Genomic DNA, 26428 nt, shown 5'->3' on the forward strand with positions numbered 1-26428 from the left:
GTCACACATCGCTACTTTTGTAGCGCTGCAGTACAAAAAACTGCGCAACTCTCATACTGCGACGCTTGAACAATGGTGCACTCTGGAAAGTAGCGGCTGCCGAATCTGCGCACAGTTTAAAAGTAGCCACATATGAACAAGGTTCTAGTAGCAGCGTGTGACCGTACCTTAACGTGCAATAGTATATTAATTTAATGTTATTTTCTGTTTATGGTAGCCTATAAAACTATGCAAAGTTATTCTGTACTTATAAACAGAATATAGCTATTGTTTCATTTTATTGCTCTTGGCATTTGCTTCACTTTTCCACAAATGCATACTTCGAGAAGCTTTAATTGCTTAAAATAAATTGAAATTTAGAGTTAAATTTTTTAATCTTTGTATTTTAATCATAAGTATGTATGTTTGTGTGTGTATATATATATATATATATACATACATACGAGGGGCATCCAGGAAATAACGACGGTTTTGTTGTAATAATTAAAAAAATATATATTTATTTGAAAAAACAAAGTCTTTTACATAACTGAAGCTTCCTTCACTTCTCTATATAATCACCACCTACATTTAAACATTTGTCGTATCTGTTCACTAGCTTTAGAATTCCCGTGTTATACTCCTCTGCCACCAGTTCATTAAGCCAGGTGTTCACTGTCTTCTTCAACTCTTCATCACTTCCAAAACGCGTACCACCCAGAAAGTCTTTCAGCTTAGTGAAAAGGTGAAAATCGCTAGGAGCAAGGTCTGGACTATAGGGCGGATGATCAAAGATTTCCCAATCGAATTGATCCAGCAATTCTCGAGTTGAAGCAGCAGTGTGCGGGCGGGCGGGCGTTGTCGTGAAGAAGCACAACTCCTCTCGAAAGCATTCCTCGCCTCTTGTTTTGGATGGCTCGCCATAGTTTTCGTAAAGTCTCACAATAACGATTTGCATTGATCGTAGTGCCTTTTGGCATGAAATCCAGCAAAAGAACACCTTTGCGATCCCAAAAGACAGTAGCCATGACTTTTTGTGTTGAGTCTGTTTGAATTTTCTCGGTTTCTTGGGTGATGAGGGATGATGCCACTGACGTGATTGGCGCTTGGTCTCTGGGGTGTTGTGAGACACCCAGGTCTCATCACCAGTCACAATTTGATCAAGAAAGGCGTCTCCATCTATGTGATATCGCATCAAGAATGTCAATGTTGAGGCCATTCTCTGAGTTTTGTGTTGGTCACTCAGTTGCCATGGAACCCATCATGCACAGATTTTGTGGTAGCCAAGATGTTGCAACACAGTTTCACCAAGCAAAGAACGAGAAATGTCAGGAAAGGCAATATGCAATTCGTTGAGTGATGTGCGCCTGTCTTGCAAGATTCTGTCGTTCACTTTAGTCTTCAGGTCTTCTGTGATGAGTGATGGGCGTCCGGGTCGAGTTTCATCGTGGACATTTGTTCGCCCATTGTTGAACATTTCGCACCATTTTCTCACATTTCTTTCATTCATTACAGTATCACCATACACTTCTTTCATTTGCCGGTAAATGTCTGCAGGTTTCAAATGTCGGGCATTCAAAAATCGAATCACACTCCTCACGTCACAGTCGGCGGGATTATCAATCATGTCGTTCATTTTGAAGTAACACAAAATGCACAATGGCGACTTGTTGCAACCAGTACTCACAACATTATGAGAACACATGTTAAGGAAGCCAGTTGACCTTCAAACAAGGAAGGGGAGTCAGCTGCGCGGCGGGTATGCGCGAACGGTCGTTATTTCCTGGATCCCCCTCGTATATATATATATTACTAAAGTCTGTATTTCTGTTGGAGGTACAGAATATGGGACAGTACCAGGAAGTCTTGGCGTGGGGTTGGCTGGCGTGGAGTAGTTGTACAGATTCAGGAATGACTCCCCAATGCTGTGAAGCAATTGGAGAACTGGGTGTGGTCCAGATCGTTTGTGCAGAGCGGTGTTTGCTCATCCTCACCAATGTTGGGAAAGTGTTCATTGTGTATTACAGTTCCGAAACACAGGTATGGTGAAATTTCTTTTCCTCTGTATGTTGCGTCTCTCTTGATTAAATTAAAGAAGTTTTATATTCTACAATCATTGTTCCAGTGCCCCCAACAAGTAGAAGGTTTTGGTGACAAAGAAGTATTGAAGCTGGCTGCACATCCTGATGGCAAACACTTCCTGGCATTGACAACTGATGGCGATGTCTATTCCTGGGGCAGTGGGGATGGTGGAAGATTGGGTCACGGAGACAACAATTCCAGAGACGAACCTACCTTAATTCAGGCACTTGTAGGGAAGCACATGGTTCACATTGCTTGTGGTAGTACTTACAGGTATGACTAAAACAGTGGTGTTATTTAGTAAAACTAAAGCATTTAGTGTCTTATCAATCGTTTGGTAGTCAGTGAGTAGATGAAAAGGACTTAAACTCATGATGAAGACTCCCTAGTTTTAAACAGTCAGCCCACATAAGAAATGCGATTATTTTAGATAAGCTGAATGTTGAACAAATAAAAAAATGTATGCAAAATTATTGAACATATTTTAAATATTTCACATAATCACTCTGTAACAAACTATTAAGTTTTACCTCGGTAAACTACACTTTTAACTCTGGTCATGATTGATGCACCAGATACTGAGGTTGAACACTGTGAAATATGAACTTTACCGCAGTGAAATTTTGATCAAGAATGTGCACTCGGCCATCAGTGTATGGCCAACATATAACTGTGAGTGGGCAGCTGGCCTGAATTGGATGAGTCCAATCACCTGCATGAGTGTGATGCACAAATGGGTACTACTTTCTGGACGACCCTCGTATATGATATAGAAGGAGGAGCATGTTGGTGATGAAATATACATATTGTTTGATATCAAAATCTCAGGACAAAAAATATCAAAAAGCATCGTGAGTCAATTTTAGAAACTGAGATATCAAGGTTATTCAATTAACTCTACCCTTTTGGTGTAAAAGATGTAAACACAAGTACTCAAGGTGGCCTACCTTGCCTCTGTGTCTGTTTTATTACATTTTATTCTTTTCCTTACTAACATTCATACAAAATTTCAGTTATTATTAGAAGAAGTAATTATTTATATTTTTTCTCATATTTAACCAGGAATTCCTCCTGTCCATCAGTTTTTAGATTTAGACCAGACTACTGTTAGAGGATGGCTCTTGGGTGCCATCCTCTTTGTGAAAATAATTTAAAAGTTTTCTTTTGTTTTTGCTTGCCCAACAGTTTTCATTTCATTGCTGTTGAGTTGCAATATACAGGGTGTCCCAAAAATTCCCATACATAGGGAATGTTAGTTGAAAATATTATGTGATATAATGTGCTGCTGAATGTGCCTTCCAGAGTCAGACAAAGGTAAAAGTGATCCAACTAAAGTTGCGATGCTGTTATTCCCGGCGTGACTTCTCTTTGCTTACACTTTAGAAAGTGAAGGCTCTATAAAGTCTAGGTACGTAGTATCGTTCGCCGTTTTTGTTCTTTCGTTGCCGAGCTACCAGATGAGGAATCTATTTGCCGCACTGTTAAACATTATCATGTTGTAGCTTCTATGATAATAAATCAAACGGCTGTAATTGAGCAATTAATTGAGCTGCAAATAACGTCCTCGTGTGCTTTCTGTGAACGCCAATGAAAGAGCCAAAAAGTATTTATCAAGTCTTAGAAAATGCATAACGTCATCAGGAGCGAATCACATGACACACACGTTTAAATGTAGCCGACCTGCAACGTGATTGGCTGCTAGAAATAAAAGCGATGGACTATAGTTGTAACGCACACACTGCAAATATCCTGCAACACATGATAGCAGTCATCGATGATACAGACATGCAGGTGATTCAAGTCACTGATTTTCTGCTGATAGTCTTGCAACTTAAAGTGATCCCAGAGATTAAAATCAAGGCATTTGTGATCTGGGGAGCTGGGTGGACACATTGAGCACATTAAGTGACATTTCTGTTTTGAACTGACATTCCCAATGTATAGAGATTTTTGGGACACACTATACTTGCAACGCATGGCTTTCCATAAAAAATTGTACATATATTTTAATTTTATTGTCTTATATATAATTAAGCCCCTTGGTAAGTAAACTTCTCTTCCTACCATGGCTTAGAGAACCTCATCTGTGGCACAGACTTATTCTTTAATGGTGTTATTTGTAAACAAAGTTTGGTTAAAAAATTTTTTCACGTGTGTAGAAAGTGCTGGAAGAGTATTGATAGCATGCACATTTGTGATCATCAAACAATTTTTTATCCCTTTCCCACAACTGGCATGGAACATAATGAAGTACCTCAAATATTTTCCTTCTTTTCTTCTAGTGCTGCAATTTCATCTTCTGGAGATCTGTACACGTGGGGCAGAGGAAATTATGGAAGACTTGGACATGGAAGCAGCGAAGATCATAATATACCAACATTAGTGGCAGGATTGAAAGGTTAGTGTACATTTATTATTGTATATCCAGCATGGGGAACCCTATTTCACCCGAAGGTACACTAGAGTTTAATGTAAATTTGAGTTTCACTTCATTTTCAAACATCACAGGCATTACAGAAATATAAATATAGGTTTCATATATTAATAGATGATAATAGTTTTGCATATGTATAAGTATGCAGAAACATTTTGTAAAAAAAAAAAATGAATGTCACGAAATGACACCTTCGTTTTCATTAGACAATGTGTATTACATTTCTTTTATCATATTACGAATGAGGTAACCATGTATAGATTATTTTAGTGAACTATTACTAGATAAACATACCTAAATGCATATGATATGATATTTATTCCACCAGCTTATATCGGTTGTAATGGCCCTTCACATTTCTGCATACCGTGCCATCACTTCCTTGGATACATACTCTGTGTATGCTTTTTTAAACATCCGGCTATTACATATAAATGACCCTGATCACTTTCCTATCACTTCTCTCAATTCCTTATTAATTGTTCCCAACATTGTTTACTTTAAGTTGAACTCATCCATAGTTGTCATCGTATTTATTTACTTGAATCACTAACGTTCACTGACCACTTATTCGCACTAATCTAATCTGTATATTTTCAGACGAAGTAGTTTCTACACTCTCATTACATTTCCATTCCAACTTTCTTTATTATATTTGTATCACTACTTATTATCACTCTCTGGTTACTGCTTGTATCTTATCCTTTTTCACTATTATTCCCTTGCTTTACTGTCTTTTCTGTCACCATCACCATTTTCACTTTATCACTTTCCTAAATTTTGTCACTCATGCATACTATTTTCACTTTATCCCTTTCCTAAATTTTGTCACTCATGCATACTATTTTCACTTTATCACTTTCCTAAATTTTGTCACTCATGCATACTATTTTCACTTTATCACTTTCCTAAATTTTGTCACTCATGCATACTATTTTCACTTCATCACTTTCCTAAATTTTGTCCCTCATGCATACTATTTTCACTTTATCACTTTCCTAAATTTTGTCACTCATGCATACTATTTTCACTTTATCACTTTCCTAAATTTTGTCACTCATGCATACTATTTTCACTTTATCACTTTTCTAAATTTTGTCACTCATGCATACTATTTTCACTTTATTACTTTCCTAAGTTTTGTCACTCATGCATACTATTTTCACTTTATCACTTTCCTAAGTTTTGTCACTCTTGCATACTATTTTCACTTTATCACTTTCCTAAATTTTGTCACTCATGCATACTATTTTCACTTTATCACTTTCCTATGTTTTGTCACTCATGCATACTATTGTCACTTTATTACTTTCCTAAGTTTTGTCACTCATGCATACCATTTTCACTTTATTACTTTCCTAAGTTTTGTCACTGATGCATACTATTTTCACTGTATCACTTTCCTATGTTTTGTCACTCATGCATACTATTTTCACTTTATCACTTTCCTATGTTTTGTCACTCATACATTCTATTTTCACTTTATTACTTTCCTAAGTTTTGTCACTCATGCACCAACCTTTTAAGTTATAACTTTTCTGTCCCTTACTTCTTCCCACTGACGTACCTCTATTCGGTGTCGCTAATGTTACTTCATCCCTTCCAGTTCTTGCAGAATCTTGACTTCTTATGTTAGTTTCTTTTTCATCTCTCGATTCCTTTTGTAATTGCTGACTCATATTTGTTTTTCCAGCTGAATTCACTGAACTCTTTTTGCTGTTCTCAGCTCCTGTATGCTGTCCTTCAGTTCTCCCCTGTTTACTTGATGCCATCATCATTTTCTTCCTCGATCACTTATATGTAAATGCAATCTTTTACTATGCAACCAAATAAGAAGGTAAACATTCGCTGACCTAATTGCACACTAGGGCATTCTTTAGAATCCCAAAAAGTAAGACATTTGACATCCATTGTGTAGTTTAAGTACATGTCGTTAATTTTGTGCAAATTCAGGCTACAATAGCCATTCATACACAGTTAAACTTGGTTATAGCATCATTGAAGGGACTAAAGAACTGATGTTGCAATAAATGAGTGCCACTATAAGAAAAAATAAAGAAATACAGTAAATAAAATAAAAATTAAAAATACATTTATAATATTAGTATTTTGTATGCTACTATAATTTAATTTGTATTATAGGCCTAGAGGATTACAACTTTTAAAAAAAATTTATACTGTTCTTGTTTTTCTTAATTATTTTAAAAGAAAAATTACTATACTGGATTGTAGAAAATATTGAAATATAAAAACTGCCATACAGAAGGTTCATAATTATGGTATGTTGTTGTTCTTATCTAATGCCGGGCTTTGGCAACGAAGCCATTAGCGTTCTTGCTCTCCAATATTTCTCTGTGGTGGATCCATCAGGTAGAACTTCACAGGTTATGAGATGATCTTCAGTCATTTCTTCTTCTTTGTTGCATAGAGGGCAATTTGGATTTGTGTAAATTCCTATTTTATTCAAGTGTTTGGCCAAATAATCGTGTTCTGTAAGCAGTCTGAATTTTGCTACTGCAGATTTACGTGGGATTTCTGGAATAATTTCATAATTATTCCTTTCTTTCTTTACTGTTCGAAATATTACGTATTCTTATTGCAAAAATTTCTCACATCTCATTTGCTGTTGTCAACAACAGAACATTAGGTGCAAAATAAATATTTGTAACTAGCTGTACCCGTGCGCTCTGCTGCACCTGTTAGAAATAAATATAAAGTAATTACATAATTAAAATAGGACGTTTGATCCAGGGAACATTCATGTTTGATAGAAGGATAAGTCGTTTAATATGTTACTTAATTTAAATTGTATTTAAATAATTAAAATGCGGTCATTTTGGTCCAGAGAGCAATCATTTGGTACAATGACAATTCCTTTAACATGTTTCTTAATAAAATTGTTATTACATGCAACTATAGTTTAATGAAGATTGACATATCATTTAGTTTTAATGTGTATACTTTATATTACTTGCTATATGTTTCAGAAGTTACTGTAATAACATTGTAGAATTATGTCCATCTAGAGAAACTACACTTTCCAATGGTGAAATAATAATTAAACAATTAATTAGCTTTCGATATTACTTCATACAAAAACAGAAACATTCTCTTAGGCTATGTTTAATAGCTTTCGATTGTTGTTGTCCAAGGCCCCTTATAGACGAAGTCTTTTGTTTTTATTTCAGTACAGCGCCTTAGATGGTGGTGTTATTGTAATTTTAAAACTCATTTATCTCATTAAATATCAGTCCTATCAAAATTTTGTACAGAATAAAACTTATCGGAATTTATTTTTAAAGAAACTTTTGTTATGTAATATTTTTCACGAAAATCAATAATAAGCGAGATATTTCGATTTATTTAATTCAGGCCCCCTTATAACCCCCCCTTTTAAATAAAGTATTTTGAATGCCATATAGCCTAAAATCTAAGTTACAACAAACTTAATTTATATTCCAATTTTCATATAAATCAGTTCAGCCATTATCGCGTGAAAAGATAACAAACATCCAGACAGACAGACATACAAACAAAAATTTCAAAAAAGCGATTTTCGGTTTCAGGATGGTTAATTATACATGTTAGCACCAATTATTTTTGGAAAATCGAAAATTACCAGAAAAATTTTGGCTACAGATTTATTATTAGTATAGAATAGATAAGTATAGAAAAGGACATTTTTTTAAATTGCAAATTGTACTTGTACTGTATAAAAGTTTTTCTGTTTGTTTATAATTATAGGTCATAGAGTGGTAGATGTAGCTTGTGGCAGTGGTGATGCTCAGACGCTGGTTGTAACAGATGCAGGCTTGGTCTTTTCTTGGGGAGATGGAGATTATGGAAAATTAGGTGAGTAATACAGTCAATCAATCAGCCTTTGGAGAAACTAGCGCACAAGTGATCTGAAAGTGAAAATCGTGGAATTTTTTAGAGAGTTCTTGTGGAGATGGAGCTGAATATTTAAGGATTTTATAGTGATATTTTGTTTAGAAAAATGTTTCAAGATGGTATGAATGGGATATTTGTAAATGCTACCATCATCCTGGCTGGGCAGTGACTGTTTTCACAAAAACAGTCTTTGGACTATGGTTGTTTTATGAAAACCACTGAAAATTTCCACTCCTATAATATAGGCATATGGTGTTTTTTTCCCCCCTAATAACTAATTCAGTAGATGGCCACTACAATACACTCAGCATATGCTTAATATCTCAAATTTGCATATTTTGGACTATGGTTCTTTTTTAAAAAATTCCTTAAAATATAATGATTATGATAATGATTGCACCACCATCACCATCACCATCACCATCACCATCACACCACCAGACATATGCATTACTTTCGTCTATAGAAAAGATTTAAATGTCTCATTGTATAGTTACATAAAAGTTTGTTATGCCTGTAAATAGTCTTCGGCAACAGATTTTCAAATTTGACTGTGTAGTGCTTATTTTTCAACAGGCAGAGGAGGAAGTGATGGTTCAAAGACACCAAAGCTGATCGACAAGCTGCAGGACGTCGATGTGGTGAAAGTTTACTGTGGTGCTCAATTCAGTCTAGCCCTTACAAAGACTGGATCTGTGTATTCGTGGGGCAAGGGTGATACACACAGACTGGGCCATGCATCTGAAGAACATGTTAGGTTTCCAAAACTTATCGAGTCTTTACAAGGTACTGCATCACACCTTTCTAACTTATATTTGCTACATTTAAGTCTCAGTTTGCACTTACTGATATGCTTGTGTCTATTTTATCTTTTTAAAACCTAAGTAGTTTAATTTATGACTGATAGACTCTCAAGTCGTAAGTGTATTGGTATATACAGATCAGCTGTTTGCATAGGATTACTAGGATATTTCTGGAAGTTGATAGAAAATGTGAAACTAATACTCTATTTCATTTTATTTTAGTACATTAAGGTTTTTATAATATATTGACTTTTATAGAAACACAAATGGAGAATTTATTTGTAACTGTGTGTTAGTTTAAGTATTTGATGCTTTGTTTTCTACTAATTTATATGCCCCACTTGAGTATTTGTTGTGTTAGATGATGCAGTATATTCATTCATTCATAGTGTTCTGCCCAAGGACAGGTCTTTCACTGCAAACCCAGCTTTCTCCAATCTTTCCTATTTTCTGCCTTCTTGTTTGTCTCTCATATGATCCATGTATCTTAATGTTGTCTGTTATCTGATATCTTCTTCTGCCCCTAATTCTTCTCCCGTTCACCATTCCTTCCAGGGTATCTTTCAATAGGCAGTTTCATCTCAGCCAGTGACCCAGCCAATTCCTTTTCCTCTTCAGCATTATTCTTTCTTCACCCACTCTTTCCAACACAGCTTCATTTCGTATTTTGTCTGTCCACGTCACACATTCCATTCTTCTCCATATCCACATTTAAAATGCTTCTGTTCGCTTCTCTTCACGTCGTCGTAATGTCCATGTTTCTGCTTCATACGAAGCACTTCACTAGTCTCTTTCTTAGTTCTTTTTCCAGAGGTCCACAGAAGTTGCTCCTTTTTCTATTAAAAGCTTCCTTTGCCATTGCTATTCTTCTTTTGACTTATGGCAGCAGCTCATGTTACTGCTTATAGTACACCCCAAGTATTTTAAGCTGTCCACTTGCTCTACTGCCTCATTTAGAATTCTCACGTTTATCTTCTTTATTTTTCTTCCTATGACCATGGTCTTCGTTTTATTTGCATTATTATTTTCATTCCGTACTGCTCACAGCTGTCATTTAACTCCAGTAGCATATCCCTTAACATCATCTCCTCTTCTGCTAACAACGCCATATCATCAGAAAATCTTATGCTCTTTATTCTTCTTCCTCCCATGTTCTGAAAGCAGTTCTTCACTAAATCCTCCAAGTAGATGTTGAACAGGGTAGGTGATAAAGGGCATCCTTAACGTACATAGTATATTATACTTTGTTAATGTCCCAATTTCTTACACATTATAGATTTGGCACTTCAACTGAATGAGATTGAAGTAGAAAGAAATTATATTTAACAAAATGTTTCCTTAATCATTAAAGGTACATATTTCAGCAAAACATGAAATTGGAGGACGTTAATGAAAATTTGGACAGTGTTCTTCTCTCCAGAGTCCTCTTGTAAATAAAGATTTTCATAATAATTTCTTTCTTAATTCTTGAGAGAATGTTCTGACGAGTTCACTTGTAAATTAATGTTAGAAGAAGAGATTTATATTGCAATTCTTACCAGAAGAGTTCTGATATCTCTTTGACTTGCCAGGAAAACGAGTGGTGTCACTTGCAGTAGGCTCTGTCCATGTGCTTGCACTGACTGAGGATGGTGAAGTATATGGTTGGGGACGGAATGACTATGCCCAAGTTGGTGAGACCACTGGAAGCAGTGTCCTAGAGCCTACTCTTATTACATCTCTTCAGGGCAAGGTTATCATCGGAATTGCGTGTGGACCAACACAGGTAAATTTTAATTTGCGTTCTGCACAAAATTTTGTCTTTCTCTGTTTTCAAGAATGATGAACACAGTGAAGTGAATGTAACGCAGCGTGTGTCCACCTGTGGAGTAACGGTTAGCATGTCTGACCATGAAACAAGCAGGCTCAGGTTCAATTCCTGGGTTTCTTTCTGAGGATTTTCTCATCAACCGCTTGAAGCAGAATTGCTAGGTAATTTTCGGCATTGGACCTCGGATTCATTTCGCCTTCATTAATTTCAACTTCGTCTATCATCTTCAATAGTTTCAGGTCAACCAGGAGATTCAGCAGATGTGGTACCATGATTTACCTACAGATGTCATCTGTCTGGAGAAGCTGCATAGATGCCAGGGTAGCAGAGGGGCTTTCACAGCTTTCACAGCAGACTGGCAGACTGATACCCCACCAGAGTTGTGTAGTTCCTTCAGACAGATGGCACCATAGTGAATCGCTAAATTCACAATGCTGTGATCTTCAGGTCTATATGTTGTTGTTTTCTAATGCCAGGCATTTGACAATGAAGTCATTTGACCTCTTGCACTCCAATATTTTTTAAAGATATTATCATGACCAGCCACTGAAGCACAGATTTTGAGGTGTTCCGAATCCATTTCTTGGTTTGAGTTGCACAGTGGGCAGTTAGGGGACTGATATATTCCAATTCTATGCACGTGTTTGGCCAAACAATCATGGCCTGTTGCCAATCTAAATGCAGCTACAGACGATTTTCGTGGTAAGTCGGGAATTAACTGTGGATTTTGATGCAGAGAGTTCCATTTTTTCCCTTGGGATTGAGTTATCAAATTTTGTTTGTTGAAGTCTAAGTATGTAGATTTAATAAATCTCTTCACAGAGTAATACGTAGATTTAGTAACAGGTCTGTAAGTAGCAGTACTGCCCTTCTTTGCTAAAGCATCTGCATTCTCATTTCCCAGGATTCTACAATGGGATGGTATCCATTGGAATACATTTCTTTTATTGAGTGATATTAATTGAGAGAGCATTTTAGTTATTTCTGCTGTTTGAGATGAAGGTGTGTGTTTAGAGACGATTGATAGAATACCGTAGCTGCTTTGGAGTCTGACAATATAACTGCATTCCTAAATTTATTGATGTGGCATAGAAGATTCCTGAGACATTCACTTATTGCAATGATTTTACCATCAAAACTTGTTGTTCCATATCCAAGAGATATTCAGGTCTATATAGTATGCAGGAGGACTAGTACATGATTTGCAAACAGATGTCATCGATCTGAGGAGACTGCAGAATATCAATAGGGAGATGGACGGACATTCCTGTTCATGCGGACTCCGTCTGACATGGATGCTATGGTTGAATTGATAAGATAGCACCAAGCAGTGAATCACATACTCGCAGGAATGCTGTCCTGAGAACTTCAACAATTATTCTATAATAAGATCGGCACAATAAGCTTTAGGCCCTTCTCAAAAAAAAAAAAAACCTTTGGGATAGGGTAGCTACTCATACACATCATACAGCAGATAACAGTACCAGTGTACTTCAGAAAATAATGTTAAATTTATGTATAGCTGTCCTATTAAGAAAATTACCCTGAGGAGCAGCACATTGAGTTTATTCATGATTTTTTCGTTGTTTATATCTTTCTACCCATTGGTAGGTTTTTCTTTCGTTTGTATAATTTTTTCATACTGCTGCATCATATTTCTTCGAATGTCCCTTGACTTCACGCTCCCTGACCACAACTTTGCCTTGGCATTATTATCAACACATTGATAAAAATGTTCCTGTTACGCAGCAGTCCTTCTGTACAATTGCTGAGAATATATACTTATATGGAAATAAGTAGATTTTACACATTAAGTTATAAAGTGTATTCAGTTTTTGGGATGTATAAGTTAATTTTGCTGGTAAGTGAAGACTTAAGAAGTAGTTCAATATCAGAAGGAATGTGTTATCTGCGGAAAAGTGCCAGGACTTCTGGATTGAAATGTGCAGAAATGTAAGAAATAAAAAAATGACTCCGAAAGAAAATATAATTTCGGAATATAATATATATGCTTTCACGTGTTAATGAACTAAGTTACCTTGTTGTCTAGTTTCAGCCTGTGGGCTATCCTCAGAATTGGGTGATCTTCGCGTCTTCTATTGCGTTTCTTGTGGAGGTGTGTTTGTGTAGTGTTATGTGGAGTCAAAAAGTGTGTGTGTTCTGAAATTGAGTTGTGTGTTGAGGATTTGATGTGGTGTGTTTTTGTGTGCCTTACTGGTATATTTCGTATTGTTCTAGTGTGTTTAGTTTCTGGTTTTTCGGTTGGAGTTGTAGAATTTCCATGTCTGTGTTTATGTTGCTGCAAACAGCACACAAACGCCAACCACACCTACAGCAACATAAACACAGACATGGAAATTCTACATCTCCAACCGAAAACCAGAAACTAAACACACTAGAACAATACGAAATATACAGGCACACAAAAACACGCCCCCATCAAATCCTCAACACACAACTCAATTTCAGAACACACACACTTTTTGACTCCACATTACACTACAAACACACACTAATTTAGTGATTTGTTTTATATCTTTATGTAAAATGGCAGCCATTTTAATTGCTCTAGTTATATGTTTGCAGAGTTTTGCGTGGAGCAGTAGCAGTAACTGGAGTATTAATTTGCGTGTTGCATTTGTGGTGGATGTCTGTGAAGAAACATTTCGAATGCTTGATCAACTCCTCGGTCTAGTTTGTGAAGGTGTAAGCGGGAACCTTGATTGGCCACCCCCTCAAGATAAGGAATGTATGGCTGTTGCTTGTTTAAATCTTCTTAAATTGCAGGTTTGTAAAAGTTTTTGGAGTATCTGATCATTTTTGTCTTTGTTTAAAATGAGATGTGTCTATTACATGGGAGATTTTTTTTAATGCGAAAAATTGGGATGTGTCCATTATGTAGGAGTGTCCATTACACAAATAAATATGGTATATATTCTTAATTATATAAGCTCGATCTTCCAGTCTCCTCTGTTCCATTCAGTCTCTCTGTTTCAATACTTTACTTCAACTCTGGGCTACCTGGAACGTAAAATGATCAAGGGCAGTATCAAGGAGGGAACGTTAATTACTTAAATTTTAAATTTAAATATTTATTTGTGCAAAATGGCATATGTGTTAATAAAATATTTTTACCTCTCTTTTAAATTTTCCTATGTTATGTTCTTTGATATTTTGTGGAAGTTCATTGTATAAATTGCTGCCTCTGTGATATGCTGTTAAGACTTCCGGTAAGCCTGTGGTAATTCAAATGTATTTTTGGGATGTTCTAGTGTTATACTCATGATAGGTTAGATTTGTTTTAAAGGAATCTATATTTTAATGAATAGAGCACACTATTTCTAAAATATATGTGCAGGGTACAGGTAAGATTTTTAGTTCTCTGAAAAATTTTCTACTTTCAGTCCGAATAGGAACTTGCTTAATGATTTTAAGTATTCTTCTTTGCAATTTGAATACTTGTGTCAATTTTGATGAAGATCCCCGAGTAATAATGGCCTATGATAATATTGAATGAACATATCCAAAGTAGACTGATATTGAAAGTTCCAAGACTGATATTATATATCATCATAGGAAATAGCCTCTAAGTCTTGCCAGAAAACTAATAAAAAGGAAAACAGGAAAGCTTATTTGTACCAAATTCTTTGATTTATGATTAGAGATATAATCACCACAATGCTCATTCATTTGTCATATTGACAGAATTTGGCACATACACTTTTGTGTTTCCAAAATTGCAGAGACGTCATTTTGACTTAGTGAAAGTCATCCTGAAGACCTGTTGACGTTTACACTATACCACTAGACACTACCAGTGTTCTTATAGATACATGTGGATAATTTGAACTTATTGTATGTCGAAAATAAATTATTCGTCTTCTACAGTTATGCTTCTTTTACGAATCTGTTCTTTTTTTTTTTTTTTTCAAATAGATAGTGTGTAGATACTTCAATATTTTACTGTTAATAATTTCTTTTATTCATTCTAAAATCTATATTCATTTCAGTTACATGCTATGATTAGCCACAGTATAGACGTAAATTGTGTTGGTTTGGGACCCAACACTAATTTGCTGTCCAGCCTTAAGCAGCATGTGGTCGAACTTGCTAGCAATATTGGTGTTCTCAACACAATCCAGTCAGCCGCACAAGCTACCTTGCAGGCTGGATGGAGCATACTGCTGCCCACAGCTGACGAGCGTGCAAAGACTCTCTCAGCTCTTCTTCCTAGTACAGGTAATGTATATAATTTCTCGGTAATATACTTGCATTTGAAGGAAACAATGATTCAGTGCCAGAGTTGCCTAAGCCACAATTACACTCAAAAAAAGTTATTGAAGTCTAAACTTAGACGTCGTTTTTTTAATTACAGGCTCTCAATTGAAAATTATTTCTCCTTCACTATAATCTTATATTTATCTAGTACATCTACTTTGGCACACATATAAATAAATTTAAAAATCATGTTGAGTTCAGATAAGTTTGTGAAATAATATCATATAAATTAGTTTTTTTATTTTTCAGTCAATCACTTATCATGTTAAGATGGCAGAAATGGATTCTGTTACAACAAGATACAATGTTAATATACATCACGAATATTTTCGACTTACTTTCAAGTCATCTTCAGGTGATAGTTTTCTAACAAACAAACATTTGAACTAGGTGAAAATATTATTTAAACACATTTATAAAACACTAGTAAATAGTCTGACCATGCATACTTTACATAAAATGGTTGAATGGCGTACATAGTCTTAAAATTAAAATTGACATACAGATAGAAAGCCTTCCAATGAACATAATTATAATACAATATATTGAGAGGCATGCAGTGTGCCTGAAATATGAAATTAAAATCGTTTAAAATTATTATATATAAAACTGAAGACCAGGCTTGTTCTTTATGACGTTCAATGTATTGGAAGACTGTATGAAGTGGATGTAAAAGAAAAAGAAAATCTCGGTCTATTCGCCGTGGTGAGAGGCATTATGTGAAAGATGTAACAGAATCCATTTCTGCCATCTTAACATGATAAGTGATTGACTGAAAAATAAAAAACTAATTTATATGATATTATTATACATATACATGATAATTTACAGTCATTTTATGCAGAAATTAGAGGCTAAAAAATTTGTGGGACTCAATTTTATAATTTGTTTCTTTATTTTTCCTAACTTCGGAAGCAAGCACATTTATCTATAACAATTTTACTACATGTAAACAAAGACATGGAAGAATTATCAGAATTCACATCTTTCTGTCTTCTAAACAAATAATTATATAAATACGATTAAAATTTCTATACTCCTTGTCTAATTATAATTATAATGATTTAAATAATGCATGATGTTTTCATTAAAAAACTGTTTTAGATGCATTAATTATGTTACTTGAATGCCACTTCTGGTTCAATTCAATTCAGTTCAATTTATTAAGCCATTAAACATACAGTGATAGGCTTCGTCACAAAAAAAAAACATACATTTGAAAATACACATATAATTGAAAACAGTAATTAGAATGAAAACACAAAACATTTTGAAACTCTAAAATTAATGAAAACACTTCACTCTTATGTAATAATTGTAACTAATCTAAATAATTTTATTTATTAAAAAACAATTTCGTATGAATTTATGTTAAGAAACTCATCTACAGAGTAGAAAGGATTAATTAAAAGCCAATTATAAAATCTAGCTTTGAAACTATTGGTTGGTAACTTATAATATTGACTGGGAAGCTTATTATATAATTTCATCCCCATGACAGAAAAATTTGTACTAGTTTTATGTAATCTACAGTATGGAATATTAATTTGTTCACTATTTCTAATTTCATGATCATGTATATTGGCTTTTAATGAGTAATTGTCTATATTTTGTCGAGTGTAAAGGACTAGGTCGTATATATATAAATTTATGACAGTTAATATCTGTGATTGTTTGAAAAGAGGTCGACAATGTTCAAGATAGTTTGATTGACATAGAATTCTAATGGCTTTCTTTTGCAAAATCAAGACACTCCCAATTTTGCTACATTCCCCCAGAAAATTAAGGCATACCTAATTATCGACTGAAAGAACGAAAAGTAGGCACATCTTAAATAATTTTGAGAAACACAAGTCACTAATTTCTGTAATAAATATATAACTCTTGATAATTTTGTGCATATATATTCGATATGTTTTTCATAATAATTGGCATCAAACATAATGAATCTCGTTCTGCAAAAAAACTTCCAACTTTTTTAATGAATCACTCATTATGTATCAATTTCTCTGTAATCTAAAATAAAAGATTGATTGCTATTAATGCAGTTTTTTTTAATAGGTTCCGATCCTTCTACAATAAGTGCAGGTCATCGGTTTATGACTGACCTCCTCGTTTCTAGTCTTATGGCTGATGGTGGTTTGGAGACTGCTTTGAAAGCTGCATTTAAAGGTTAAGTTTATTTTATTTTTTTCTGTATTGTGTTCATGAAATTGTATACTGTACACATTTCACTGACAGTTATTTATCATATTGCTTCATTACTGTACAGTGGAATTAGGAGAACACTCTGAAAATGACGAAGGAAAGGCCCATATGTCTGATCAAGCATTGCTGGAAACAGAGTCAAAACGAGCCAAAGATGCATCTCTTCATGAAAAACACAATTCCACTGTTCCTCTTCTACATCTAGTCAAATTACTTCTCAGGTTAGTCAAATGAATATTTTTTATGAGAATTAAACTAGTCATTGTATTAAATTGTACTCACACCCATATACATACTGGTATTTGAATAATGAATCAGTAGAGATTGGAATTTTTTGTTGAGTTCAAAGTGCAAAATGTGGGATTTTCTAATGGGAAAATCGGTGCTTTCAATTGAATTTTTCGGTATTTTCAAAATACATAGCTTTAATAGCAAGATAAATACCCAAGCTTTCAAAATATATTTCAGAAAAAAGATTGATATTTTCTCTTGACAAACAATGGCGTTTATCAAAGCATTATTGTATGATGAAAAGAAGTATTCACAGTCTACATTTGCACATGGCATCCATATAACTCGAAGCACAGATTGTGCAAAATCAGGATAGTTTATGGTCATTCCATGCAGCACAGAAATAATGTCCACTTCTTCATCAGAGCTCAGCTTTTTTTTCACCACTCTCTGCAATTCACTGTAGCCTGCTACCACTGCAGTGTCACACAGAGCCGAACAGAATTCCACATATGACTGTACTTTTGTCTGTGCAATAAAACCCATACTTTTTATACTGGAAAGCTCTGTCTGTTGCAGATATTTTATTATTAGGCATTCTTGTAGCCTTACTTGCACAGGGACACAATAACGTTCTTTTGCGCGACACTATAAACAAATAAAACACGCACGCACTCCAAAATAATATGAACAAAGGATGCATTCAGCAGGCTAACAATGCTTACCATACGATTCTCGCACATTGCTATATACGTCGGATATGACGTCAGGAGTGTGTTCAGACCAGGTATTTGAATTAAACAGATTCAGTACTATCGAATGTGCAATACTAGCGACCATAAATAACGACCTTACCTTTGTTACGACTATTGATTATTTATCAGTTGTAGTACAAAAAATTATAAATTGAAAATTCGCACACATTATTCGCTAATTGCTTAAAAAATCGCGTCATTTTCGCAAAAACACAAGAAATTCGCGACTTGATACGGATTTCGCGATGTTTCGCGAGTTCAAATCAGGCATAAATGGATTGAAGGATGTATTTTACTGTAATTAGAAGTTGAGAAATATTTTTTTTCCAAAATTCGCGAAATTCGCAGTCGCGAAATATTCCATTTCCTATGAATCAGTAAGTGACTAAAATGATTTTATTTTAATTTGAAATCTTTCTGTATTAGGAATGGCATTCCACAGAATTGTTCATATATTATTATTTTCATTTGTAAACACTTGGCTGAATGTCTAGAGCAGTGATGATCAACCCATGCTCTTTATGCTCTCTCTGCTGCACCCGAGCAGTTTGTGAGAGCAGATCTAAAGACATTCGAGGGATAGATGGGCTACTGTGGCTCTGTCACCACTCCTTTGCTATGAGGTTACATACTCTACTCTGTACAGAGTGAAAATGCGATTTACGTTTTATATTTACTAACCTTTCTTGGTTGTAGAAATAAAACAATAGCATGATATCTAAAATTAGATATATGGAAGATATGTTTAATGAATTGAGAAACAGTTAAGGCATGTAATTACTAATATTTATTGCAGATATTAATGTATAACCTATGGTATAATTTTAATTGCGTCACGTGATATACACAGTCCTGTTACCTGGAGTATACTCATACTTACTTACTTACTTACTTAAATGGCTTTTAAAGAACCCGCAGGTTCATTGCCGCCCTCACATAAGCCCGCCATTGGTCCCTATCCTGTGCAAGATTAAACCAGTCCCTAGCATCATATCACAATTCCCTCAGATCCATTTTAATATTATCCTTCCATTTACATCTCGACCTTCCCAAAGGTCTTCTTCCCTCAGTTCTCCCAGCTAACTCTCTATATGCATTTCTGAATTCATCCATACATGGTATATGCCTTGCCCATCTCAGGCGGCTAGATTTAATGTTCCTAATTAACCTATGTTAAGTATGATAAATAAGGACACGCAAAAACACACAGACAAAGAAAGCTCACAGGGAATAGCTTATCCTGTGAGTTCTGCCGAGCTAGCCCTGCTGATAAGTAAGAGACCCTTGCCCTTCAGGGATTTAATGGGGTTGCCTATTGTCAAATTATGTCAGGTGAAGAATATAATGCATTTAGTTCTGCATTGTGTAACTTTCTCCATTGTTCTGTAACTTTATCCCTCTTAGCCTCAAATATTTTCCTAAACACCTTATTCTCGAATACATTTAATCTCTGTTCCTCTCTCAAAGTAACAGTCCATGTTTCACAACCATACAGAACAACCTGTAATATAACTGTTTTATAAATTCTAACTTTCAGCTTTTTTGGGAGCACACTGGATGACAAAAGCTTCTCAACCGAATAATAGAAGGCATTTCCCGTATTTATTGTGGGTTTAATTTCCTTTGGAGTGTCATTTATGTTATTAAAGAAACATTACTAACTATAAATGTTACTTGTAATTAAATATTTCAGGAATGGTTCCGCATTAACACAAGCTCGGTTACAAGCCATTCAGAACTGTGGAACTATTCGTCATGAAGGGAGAGAGAAGCATGAACGGTCGCCTAGCTTGAACCTCCTCCTCAGGTTTCAAAGACTACTCATAGCTCAGATTTACGCTCATAGTCACAAAATGAAGTCATGGAATTCTCAGCAAGGTAAGTTTACCAGGTTTTAAGTGAAATAAATTGTCAGTATTTCTCCAGTGTTTTATATAAAAAAATATATATATATGTTCAATGCATATTGATTGACTTGAAAGTTGCACTATAATGTTTTGAATGGAACCATTCTTTCCTGCGTTCAATATACAACAGATTTAGGATTTATTTTATGTCGAACCAATGTCTCCAAATCTCTGCATACAGAATGTTTACTTTTCTGTTAACCACAATATGCTGAAATTGACGTCTGAGGTGCAAAAAGAATTGTTTTGGGTAGAACTGCATGTGTAGACCACACACTGCTCATTAATAGAGAGATCCATTGTAACTTAAGATTTCAGACACGTGCAGAAAGCTTATTGCATTATTGCTTTTCACACATTGCATTACTTATAAATAGGGACTGGATTTTTTAAAAATGCATATGCAAATGCATATTTCGAGGATTATTGGCGTTATTGCATATTCTAAACACAACATATTTCGATATCCATATTTGAAATTAAGGACAATTTCAATAGGCCTAGTCTAATAATTTGGTTTTGCTTGTATGTATGATTTGAGACTTTCTCTGCATTGGTTCGCTAATATGTTTTGCGGGATATCAGCCGAGTTAAAATTTTGGAATGTTCCAAGCTTTCAACTGCTATCTCTGCAGCCAAATTCAGGGAAGTTGTGTCTGGACAGAAAGTCGTGGGTTATATAGATTTTAGGCTATCTCAGGTGATACGGAATTGGTTGGCGGATTGGCCAATCCAGGGCCAGGAATTATCGTTCGTCGTAAGCTCCGCCCCTCCCGGGATTCTTGTGTGAAGTTTGGCGGGCGGCGAGTCCTGTTCCGCCGGTTGGAATCGGTTGCTGTCCTTGGTCCGTGATCTTCGTGACCTCGATTGTAAGAGGGCCTAAGCTGGTCCAAGGCCGGTGTCCATGCCTGACTGAGCTGTAGGCCACCGTCTCTGTTGAAGTTGTTTTTCTCCAGCTTAATCTCTATGGCCTCCTTAATTGTACGTTCCCAGTAGTGGCTTGATTTGTTAATGACTTTGGTGTGGTCAAATAGTATTTTATGCTCCTTTTCTATTCTGTGTTGTGCCACTGCAGTTTTTTCCGGGTAATAGAGCCTCAGGTTTCTCTTATGCTCTTTGATTCTGTCTTCTATTGTGCGGCCAGTCTGCCCTATGTATACTTCGCCACACTCACATGGAATCTTGTAAATCCCTGGTGTCCTTAGGCCCTGACGTAGATGACTCTGGATTTTACTCTGTGGTTTATATATGGTTTTGATATTTAGCTTCTGGAGGATTCTGCTTATTTTGTGTGAGATGCTCCCGCAGAAAGGAATGAAAGCTTTCTTTGTCGGTTCTTGCTTGCTGTCTAAGTCTATTGTGTTTCTTCTCGTGGTAGCTTGTTTAAGGGCTTTGTTGATGTCTGTCCGGCTGTAGTTGTTTTGTTGTAGTGTTCTACGTAGATGGTCCATTTCTGCAGGCAAGTTGTTGATATCGGATATGACTATGGCGCGATGTAGTAAACTAGTCAGGACGGACCTCTTCTGTGAAGGGTGGTGGAGGCTGAGTGCATTCAGGTACAAATCTGTGTGCGTCGGCTTTCTATATACGCCATGTCTGAGAGTACCATCTGCTTTCCTGTGTATGTGGATATCCAGGAACGGCAGTGAGCCCTCTGACTCCACCTCCATGGTGAACTGGATATTCGCGTGGATGCTGTTGAGGTGTTGTAGAAACTCTTGTAGCTTGTCTTGTCTTGTCCGTGCGGCCAGACCACGAAGGTGTCGTCTACGTAGCGGAAGAAGTGGCTCGGCTTGTGTGTGGCTGAGTCTAGGGCCTGGTGTTCGAAGTGCTGCATGTAAAAGTTAGCAATAGCAGGTGACAACAGGGAGCCCATTGCCACGCCGTCGGTTTGTTCATAGAACTCACTGTTGTACGTGAAGTAAGTTGTAGTCAAGGTCAGTTGGAAGAGTTGTAGAATATCATCTGGGAATTGTTCCGCAACCAGTTCTAGAGCCTCTTTTATCTGAACCTTTGTGAACAGTGAAATTACATCGAAGCTCACTAGTAGATCTGATGGTACCACTCTGATGTTCTCCAGAATTCTAACAAATTCTGTAGAGTTTTTCACATGATGTTCACACGTTCCAATCAGGGGTTGGAGCATGTTGGTCAGGTGGTCTGTATAACTCACGACTTTCTGTCCAGACACAACTTCCCTGAAGATGGCTGCGGAGATAGCAGTTGAAAGCTTGGAACATTCCAAAATTTTAACTCTGCTGATATCCCGTGATAACATATTAGTGGTTTTGCTTGTGTTTTGAATATCCCTTACCAGTTGCTATTTCCTAGTTTCCGAGTAACAGGACTTTGCTTTTACCATTTACAATACAAAGAAGTAGCTAGGCTACTTCGAAAGGGAGGGAGTAGAATTTTCCTGCATTGCTTTGACCATCATAGCAGACAGTAGTGCCAGAAGGTTGATCTTGATAGATCTCTTCAGCTAGTGTGTTACTTTTTCATACCAGTTTCTAATATTGATCCCATTTGTCTTCTGCCATGTATAATTGTATTACACTTTCAATCCTGAGAGATCCACTTTCATTCACAGTAAATCCACATTTATGGAAACAGTAATAGTTGAATCCATGATATCGTTCCAAGAATCTGTAATGAGAGCAGAGCATCCAAAACATTGCCTTTATCAGAGATGTATCATGAATCAACTTTATGTGAATTGCGCATATCGTTTTTCTCACAAGATTCTTGCAGTAATAATGTTTAAATGGCCAGATTATACCTTGATCATTGTAGAATAATACATAATTATTTGGCCATTAAAAGTTTAATCTGAATATAAAATGAAGGAATTTACACAAAAATCGAGAACATAAAATCGAGGAAAATTTAACATTGTTCTTATGTTAGTTTTAGTGGGAATTTTAAAATCGGACGTGGAAACAAGAAAACATATAAAATCAAGAAATGTGAAATCCACATTTTACTGTATTTGTAATTTTTATGATTTAACATTTCACAGTTATTTGAAATACCATATGCTAGATTGATCAGAATAACTTCAGTGAATACCAAGAGTACTATTTTTATAAGAGCTTAGTTTGTAATTTTCGATTATGTATTGTCTCTTTGTGAAACTTTTATGTGGTTTATAAGATGTATGTAACTGTAAATTGAAGACCTTAATACCTATTGATTTTTCAGATAAGATCAGGTAAGTGCCCATATATGTAATATAGGAAAGTAACTTTCTGCTTTTCATGATGTGATAATGTATCTTTGTTTCCAGATCAAGATGTTTTGGGAGCTGAATCTCTACTCACAAAATACATCTATCAGTTGTGCAATCATGTCACAGAAACACTGCCAATAGCTTCAAGTTTGGCTGCAACTAGTAGTAAACATTTTTCCCTTGTTGTCTCGATACTTAAAGGAGATGTAATAGGTGAGTCTGTTTCAATATTTGTTACAGTGTTAACATTAAATTGATAGATCTGGTGTAGGATTTACAGTTTAGTGAAGGCTATTTACAAGAAGGAGTGAAACATTTCGTGTTGTAAATTATTAAAATATGAAAGTAAAATTGTATGGTAGCTATTTATTGATGTTGTTTTCCAATGGCTTGTATTTGGAATCCTTTAACTCATATTGTGTCATACCTCCCAGTGAACCTTCTTCCTTGTATATCGTATTAGTACTATTCTTTATACTCCTCTACGAACGATTTTTTAAAGCTCCTTTAATAGTTATAACTAGGGGGCAGATGTTGATGACCTAAAAATCTACTTAAAATGATCATTAAAATGCCCTTAAAAAATGGAAAAATGACATGAAATTAAAAGAAAATGACATTTAAATATTATTCATAGTACTTGCACCACAGCTTCTTAAAAATTAGTCACCTTGTTTCAATGACTGCCCTGCAAATGTCGGAGAGAGGAGGCAACTTTCTGGAATTTGGCTAAGATAAAGGAAAAGGGCATGAAACAAAATGAATGCTTTAAGGGAAAACTATAGATTTTAATGAGGGTTTACAGTGTGTTTCAATCAGTGGTGGTCCATGTCATGCCTTCATTCTCCGTCTCCTACTTCCGTTCTTCACTTTTGTTACCAGATCTTCCAGATGGGAGAGTGTGAATGACAAAACTAATTGTGGGTGCAGCTTGCATTCTTGCAATCTTTGTGTTAAAAATACTGTCCCTTTCCTTCCATGGGGACACAACATCCTGTCCATGACACGGTGAAAGTTTCTCCCCTTCCAAACATAAATTCTGAAGACATCCTTATACCGATAAAAGAACAGTAGCGGTCAAAGCCCTCACTTAAACTGTTGTCAAGCATTTTATATTATTTCCGTTGTGTGAGGTGAAGCCTTCAAGTGTAATGAGGGATGGTCTCTACAGTTTGTTTCAAACTATAAAACTCAAACTTCACTGTTATTCGCTTATTCGGTAGGTAATTATACTGACCTAATTGCTTAGAAAAGGATTTAACAGACCTATCGGCAAAGAAGAAAATAAAATGCATTCCAAATGATCTAAAAGTTCTTCAAAATATTAAAAATGACCAAAAAAATGCCGAAAAAATATAAAAATGACCTATTAGTTCAAAAACGTCGAAAAATGCAAAAAATGCAATATAAGAAATTAATTTTTTACGTTGATATTAACATAGAAAGGATTTCTATATTAATAGACATCGTCCTAATTTGAATAATAAGATGACTTTTCGTCAATGTCCGCCCCCTAGTTACAACTCTGGAAATTACATTCACTATTTTTGTTTAGTCTCTCTCTCTCTCTTTCCCTCTCCTGCTCTCACTTTTGCGCGCTCTCTCTCTCTCTCAGAATATGATCATTCTTTACCTCTTAGAATAAAAAGTTTGACATTGAAACTGGTTTGTTTTAGATGTGCTTCTGCCCGAGTTACTTGTTTGTATGATACTGTTGCAATTGGAGGTTCCTCTGTTGCTCCATCAAGTAAATTGGGTTCAATTACTAGTGCCCCTGCTTGACACATTGGACAAATTTAACCGTCTTGCATCTGGAGTCGAGAAGGAAGATTCAGAAGACTTGTCTTGGCCAGGAATAATAGGTAATGTTTGCTTATTTTAAGGATGCAGTAGAGAGTAAAATTAAACCATAAAAAATAAAATAAGTACATTATTATTGTTTATTTTTCTTCGTAGCTCCACAACAAAGTGTATCTAGTCAAAAAGCACCTGAGGACATACCAATGATCAGAAGAGCCGATCTAGAAAATCATAATAGAGATGGGGGACTTTGGATTGTTATTGACAGGAAAGTTTATGACGTTCAGGATTTTAGGTATGTTGTTTTCACATGATGAACAATATCTGCATATGTCTTTAGTATAACTATAATATAATTTTGTATTATATAATAGCCAAAATATCTTTTGGAACTTAGACTGTTTACAATTGGCTTTGTTGCTATTGTTATTTGCAATTGGCTGTATTGTTATGAAATTCAACTTTGATATTGAATAATAGAAATATTAATGTTTATATGTTTCTTGAACAAATTGCCCACATTATTGAGTAAAAGTTCCTGTGTACACGCCATTGAGTCATATAGAAAGTAGAGGAACTTTTGTACTTTGTGAATCTTTTCTTTTTCTTTCTTTCTTTTTTTCTTTCTTTCTTTTTTTTCTTTCTTTCTTTCTTTCCTTCTTTCTTTCTTTCCTTCTTGCTTTCCTTTCTTCCTTCCTTCCTTTCTTCCCTCCTTCGTTTTTCTTTCTTCCTTCTCCCTTTCTTCTCTCCTTCCTTCCTTTTTTCTTTCTTTTTTTCTCTCATTCTTTCTTTCTTTCTTTCTTTCTATCTTTCTTCTCTCCTTTTTTCTTTCTTTCTTTCTTCCTTTCTTGTTTCTCTCTTTCTTTCTTTCTTTATTTCTTTCTTTCTTTCTATCTTTCTTCTCTCCTTTCTTTCTTTCTTTCTTTCTTCCTTCCTTCCTTTCTTGTTTCTCTCCTTCCTTTTTTTCTTTCTTTTTTCTGCAAACTCCTGCCATATTATCTTCTTTTTTTTGCAAGGGCTT

General features: G+C 35.4%; 1 protein-coding gene across 3 annotated transcripts in view; it reads left to right on the forward strand.

Annotated features, from left to right (window-relative positions):
* Positions 1-26428, forward strand: part of HERC2 (E3 ubiquitin-protein ligase HERC2) — a 159788-nt gene that overhangs the window by 21398 nt on the left and 111962 nt on the right. For 2 of the 3 annotated variants that reach the window (XM_069831643.1, XM_069831644.1), the window contains exons 10-23: positions 1816-2019; positions 2105-2334; positions 4344-4459; positions 8240-8347; positions 8963-9172; positions 10761-10954; positions 13586-13786; positions 15010-15238; positions 17339-17449; positions 17550-17706; positions 20165-20349; positions 23665-23820; positions 25284-25469; positions 25564-25702. In XM_069831643.1, coding sequence (XP_069687744.1) covers positions 1816-2019; positions 2105-2334; positions 4344-4459; positions 8240-8347; positions 8963-9172; positions 10761-10954; positions 13586-13786; positions 15010-15238; positions 17339-17449; positions 17550-17706; positions 20165-20349; positions 23665-23820; positions 25284-25469; positions 25564-25702 — 2426 coding nt within the window. The remainder of the gene's footprint in view (positions 1-1815; positions 2020-2104; positions 2335-4343; positions 4460-8239; positions 8348-8962; positions 9173-10760; positions 10955-13585; positions 13787-15009; positions 15239-17338; positions 17450-17549; positions 17707-20164; positions 20350-23664; positions 23821-25283; positions 25470-25563; positions 25703-26428) is intronic. The other variant, XM_069831645.1, reaches the window with a different exon arrangement.

This window comes from Periplaneta americana, chromosome 7 (genome assembly GCF_040183065.1).
Source record: "Periplaneta americana isolate PAMFEO1 chromosome 7, P.americana_PAMFEO1_priV1, whole genome shotgun sequence".
Lineage (NCBI taxonomy): Eukaryota > Metazoa > Arthropoda > Insecta > Blattodea > Blattidae > Periplaneta > Periplaneta americana.